General features: G+C 32.4%; 1 protein-coding gene across 1 annotated transcript; it reads left to right on the top strand.

The window, feature by feature from the left end:
* Positions 1-1,133: 1,133 nt before the first annotated feature.
* Positions 1,134-5,689, top strand: LOC127157559 (V-set domain-containing T-cell activation inhibitor 1-like). Its single transcript, XM_051100782.1, has 4 exons — positions 1,134-1,447; positions 2,674-2,731; positions 5,036-5,082; positions 5,234-5,689. The coding sequence occupies exons 2-4, from the start codon at positions 2,691-2,693 to the stop codon at positions 5,569-5,571; spliced, it is 426 nt and encodes a 141-aa protein (XP_050956739.1). The 5' UTR covers positions 1,134-1,447; positions 2,674-2,690; the 3' UTR covers positions 5,572-5,689.
* The last annotated feature ends 333 nt before the right edge of the window (positions 5,690-6,022 follow it).

The following is a 6,022-nucleotide window of genomic DNA, read 5'->3' as shown; positions in this document are numbered from 1 at the left end:
CTATGGTCACGCAGGTTTCCCCCCCTCATTTCGATCTTTTTACTTAACGGTCTGTATGTAAATGGCATAAATACAATCATAAAGTCAAAACTTTACTGGCATAATTGTCAGGCGTTAACAAAATATAGCCTTAACCAGTTATTAAAATAATAATAGCCTAATAATAATAATAATAATAGGCTAATAATAAATTATAAGTGACTTAGGGCTATATTTTATATTTATTTTGTATTGCTTTGCCTAACGTTCTGTAGGCCCTATATGCTAGTATTTGCAATATTTTGCAAACGACAATTATGACAATAATGTTTTGGTAGAAGTTTTGATTGTATTTATGCCCGTGTGTGACGATAAATGATTTACAAGTGAAACTACGTGAATATATAGGCGAGCCTATTAATTAGACGAAATAAAATAGAATATATGTCAAATTCAACCTTTAAACTGCATTCCAGTAAAAATCCCAGTCATATAGCATATTCAAATTTTTACTGTATCATTTACATTCAAAACTTTAAGTAAAGAGATGGAAATTAAGGTAAAAAAAATAATAATAACGAATATAAAGGAATGATACAAATATTACAGAAAAAAAGAGGATCAGTTAATGGACTTACAAGACTGTGGGATGCATGAAATGTTTGTAGTACTATTTGATATACTTTATGTAATATTTATTAATGATCAACTTCTTTTGAATGCTGTCTACATCGCGCACAGACAACATTCGCGTAGACAGCATCGCATAATATTATCATTTAATATTGTATTAATTTCTATAATAATTAATATAATAATTCCTTAATTCAAAATAAAATGGTAATAAATCTATCTCTGATAATCCCGGGTTACTGTGGTAAGGCAGGTTTGTTTACGCATTAAACTCGTGGCCACAAGAAATGCATGTCGTTTCCTCAACATAATAAGACGTAGCTACGAGAAATGGATGTCGTTCCCTCATCATAGCATCTCGGGGCCACGACATAAGGATGTCGTTACCTCGACAAAATGATCTCGTGGCCACAACATAATATCACGTTCCCACGAGTTGATATGACGTGGCCACGACAAACTTAAGTGAACCGAAGGTGTCCCCTCCCGGTCACCATAATCAGGGGGACACGCTCCTCTGGGATACGGTCCGCCTGCTTCCAGTCACAGCATTGTTGAGCAATGAGTCCAGTCATGGCTTATTTAATGGATGGGTAGCGGAACGAGCAAATGAAGTTTTGGAAGACGTGCATACAGTCATATATACATCGTTTGCTTAAATCTTTTTTCTTTTCTTTTTCGTTTCGACAAAACTTGTCGAGTTGACGCGAGTGGGAAATCTTGTGCTATACGCTTTCTCCTGCATAATTCCTTTCCAAAGAAGGCGCGATTGGCTGTTTACACAAAGCAGAAAGGGTCATTCTGAACACGAGGGACGATTTAAGCCGGATGACATGTGAGTTTGAATCCAGCTGTTTTACGAAAAAGTTAAAACGTTGTTTTGTTAAAACCTTTATTGTTATAGTGAATGTGTCCATGTTGTGAATGTTATCTGAACGTGAATATATATATATATATATATATATATATATATATATATATATATATATATATGCAAAAAGATGCAAAACCAGCTAAAAGCCATCTCGGTCAAAAATGAGATAATGATAGTGAATGCTCCTGACACATATTATACGTCCATCAAATACTTTTATTTCAAACTCGCTAAAATAGCAGCCTCAGCCCAATCAGAAGTACAAGTACTTCCATAGAAACCTATACATCTGAGCCTGATAAAAATGCATTTTTTAAAGAAAGACGTCAGATAGATTTAGGGGCTTTTGCATCTGAACTCTTCATATATATTAATTATAAGTTATTATTCATTAAAGCCCAGTGTTTATGATATGACTTTCTGACTACGCTTAACCTTGGCTTAATTTTAGCTATAAAATTGGAATTATATTATCATTATAATGAGATTTGACCACTTTGATGTCTACACTTTATTAAACACTTATTTCAAAAATGAAATTCTGCACAAATATACATTTCAGCATTAGAATAATCAGAAACATCTGCAAAGTTTTTTTTTTTTTTTTTTTTTTTTTTTTTTTTTTCCAGCAGGGTATGCTCTTTAACCATTTACAACTTTAATTTGAACAAGACAAGTCCAGCGTTTCATTAAGTTTTTCTCAGGTCTGTGCTTAGATAGATGCAGCCAGTTAAAGAAAATTCACCTAAAAATGAAAACTTGTATACATATACACTCTAATATACACATTAACCCCCGGAGCCATGTGTAGCACTTTTTATGATGGATGAATGCACTGTTTTGCTTTAAAAATCTCAACAGCCATTCACGGTCATTATTAAGCTTGGAAAGGCCAGGACATTTTTTTTATATACCATTGATTGAACTGGACTGAAAGAAGAAAGCCGTATGCACCTATAATGTTTTGAGGGTGAGCAAATCATGGGTTCATTTTCATTTTTGGGTGAGCTATCCTTTCAGCTCATCATGACTGCTCTGAATGTTGGATAAAATGTCGTTATGACCACATACTGTATAGACAGATTGTCTTACTGGGAATGGTCAGCTTTTGAAAATGAGTGTCACTTTGTGTTTGTGAATAGTTCAGTTGTTTCGTAAGAGTGATGTGCAAGCTTTTACTTCCACAGAACTGAAGAGGAGCAGCATGGCAATCTACAAAAGAATCTTATCTGGAAATCTCTGGAGGTAATTTTTTTTTTTTTTAATTTTTATATAGGCTAACTTTTTTAGGCTTTATATGTCCACTTTTACATATTTTACAGAGGATGAGCATTTATATTATAGCTAAAGGAAAACGAAAATAAACTTTTTATTAGGTACGTTAGAATTTAGAATATGGTGCTTCTGTACAATACTGGAAATAATTTCAAATACATTTTTGATTGACCAATCATAATGACTGTAGAAGTAATTAAAAACAAATCGAGTCACCTTTATTTATATAGTGCTTTATACAGTGCAGATTGTTTAAATTATTTCGAATATTACTGAATACTGAAAAGTGTCTCTTGAAGTAAAAGTGAAACCAGTGGCAGTTCAGTACATGCATCAGATGGTTATGAGCACTAGATGGCCACATTGTACATTGAATTGAAAACAGTTGCGAGGAAACGCTTCTAGAAAGAGCCTTGAGAGAAACCAGATGTCCAGTTCTCCTCTGGTTGTATTAATAGTTTTCAAATAATCTGATGCCCAGGGCTCCCAAATATGATGATTGTGTTGTAAGTGACCTTTCCTATACACAATACATATTTAGTTTAGAAGATACACATACATATGTCTGTTTTCACTCTTGAATCAAACCAAAACATTGATTAATGCAGACATACATAGACTAAATCAAATATGGTGACATAAACCTGGAATGTCAACTAACATAAAATCTCATACTGATCATACTGATTTCAAAACTAAGGATTCATTAGTTTGAATATACATTGAACTAAACACTGTCATAACATCTTAGCTAATGATTCAGTATACTTTAGTTTTGAAAAAACATCCCATGTTTCGATCATGACAGTACATTTTTCTTGCAGTAGTGACAGTAACGTTTTGGTAGCAACCAAATTTCAACCCACATTCAAAAACACTACTAAAACACGCTAAAATTACGTAACTGTACTAAAATTTAGTTTATTTTCCTCCAAATAAAGGATTATGTGTTCCATTTTGTCACTGCTGAAACAATGTTGACATGTTTTGGTTGTGACTGTTTCGGTAGTGACAATTTTACGGAATAACACCCCAAAAAACAAGGATGCCACTAACAAAACTTCACCAATATTTTGGTCGTGACTGTTTCAGCAGTGACAATTTTAGATACTTTTGAGCCTACCTCAAAGATGCCTGATCAGCACATGGTTTCTATCACAGTTCTGAACTGTTGTACACATATAAAAACTAAATGATTTAGCTTTTGTTTTCCCTGTTTTTTTTTTTTTTTTTTTTTTTTCTGGGTTTATTAAATATTCTGTTTGCTTGGACTTTTTGCCTCCTTCGTGTTTCTCACCCAGAGAGTGTGTTACAGATGTTCCTTAAAGTTAAACATAGTACACAGATTTTCAGACTTTTGTAAACAATTTACCTGAAAATGATGGGAAATATCTACTCACACCATGTAGCTATGAGAGAGGGGGACACAGGAATATTTTCTGATCATAAATGTAGAGGTGTAGTTGAAATCAGTATTGGCCAATGGACTGAACCATACAATTTTTTGTCAGTGACATGAAAATATATATCTATCTATCTATCTATATATATATATGTACATATATATATATATATATATAATTAAGTTTTATAATTTACAAAGAAAATCTAAAATAAACTTTTTTTAAAAGATATTTTTAAAAACAGCAATATATTTTAAACAGCTGAGTACCCAATAAATGATGATTTTTATATACATACATACATACAGCTTAAAATAATTTGTTACCATGCTGCCTTAAAATTTTAAGTTCAGTCAAGTAAAGTAAGTTTAGTCAACTTGAAATGTTAAGTTGTACTAAGTAACAACTTAGATATTTGTGTTTGCTAAACTTAACAGATGGGTAAGTAACCCAGCTGCCTTAAAATTATAAGTTGATTCAACTCAAATATCTAAGTTGTCACTTAGTATAATTTAACATTTCAAGTTGAATAAACTTTTTTTTGAGTTGACTGGATTTGAAATTTTAAGGCAGTCAGGTTACAAATTATTTTAAGTTGACTCAACAAATTGTTTTTTACAGTGCATGGCATTTCAATTAGTGCATGAATTTATTGCAGTAATGTGTGTGGTTATTTATGTACTTTAGGGGAACATAGGGACTTCTTTTAAGAATAGATAAATATGTGATATGATGACAATAATTTTTAATCTCATGACATCCTAACAACTGTATTTGTCTAAATTGTTAATCTCAGAGGCTGAAATATTATGCATGTACTCCAGTGCGTGTTTCACTCAGTCGAATTAATCATTTGTTTCTGTTTACACAGGTGGTGTTTTTTTACTCTGCTGTCTGTGTTTCTAATGGCAGATGAAGGTAAGTTCTAAATTAAACAATTATTTGTAAAGCAATGTCCTGCCTCCATTGATGTATATATATTCTCTATTATAGATCAGTTCCTGCCTCTCTTGCCTGCTAAGCCTAAACTAAGTTTGTTTCTTGTATCATATCTTCTCTCTGTTTTCAGTGTCTCTGCAGGAGACTGTTGTGGGTTTTATTGGAGACTCTGTTGTTTTACCTTGTTTTTCTAAAAAACCTCCACTTACAATTCAAGACATCACAGTGCTCTGGAGATACAAGTACGACCTGAATGTGTATGACATTATTAAAGGTAAAGGCTCTGTGGAAGAACAGAATCAAGAGTACAATAACAGAGCAGAAACCTTCCCTGAGGAGTATAAGACTGGAAACTTTTCTCTCAAACTCAACAACCTTCAACACACTGATGCAGGAAAATACCAGTGCTACATCATATCAAAAGAGTCAGAAGACTGGATTGTTGAACTTCGTATTGAAGGTGTGTAAAACCTATGGAAGCCCGTTCCCGCCACTGTTAAAAAAAAATAAAAAATCGTTAAGTCATAATTATCAGAAACTTTCTCATAATTATGACTTAGTATCTCATTATATTGAGAAACTTTCTGGTAATAATGAGTTAAAAAGTAATAAAATTCTGAAAAAATAAATTCGTAATAACGAGAAAGTTTCTCATAATAATGACTTAACATCTCATAATAATGAGAAACTTTCTCGTAATAATGACTTAGTATCTCGAAATAATGAGAAACTTTCTCGTAATAATGAGAAACTTTCTCGTAATAATGAGAAACTTTCTCGTAATAATGACTTAGTATCTCAAAATAATGAGAAACTTTCTCGTAATAATGACTTAGTATCTCGAAATAATGAGAAACTTTCTCGTAATAATGAGAAACTTTCTCGTAATAGTGACTTAGTATCTCAAAATAATGAGAAA

This window comes from Labeo rohita, unplaced genomic scaffold (genome assembly GCF_022985175.1).
Source record: "Labeo rohita strain BAU-BD-2019 unplaced genomic scaffold, IGBB_LRoh.1.0 scaffold_1108, whole genome shotgun sequence".
Lineage (NCBI taxonomy): Eukaryota > Metazoa > Chordata > Actinopteri > Cypriniformes > Cyprinidae > Labeo > Labeo rohita.
This window is presented reverse-complemented; position numbering and strand designations above follow the sequence as displayed.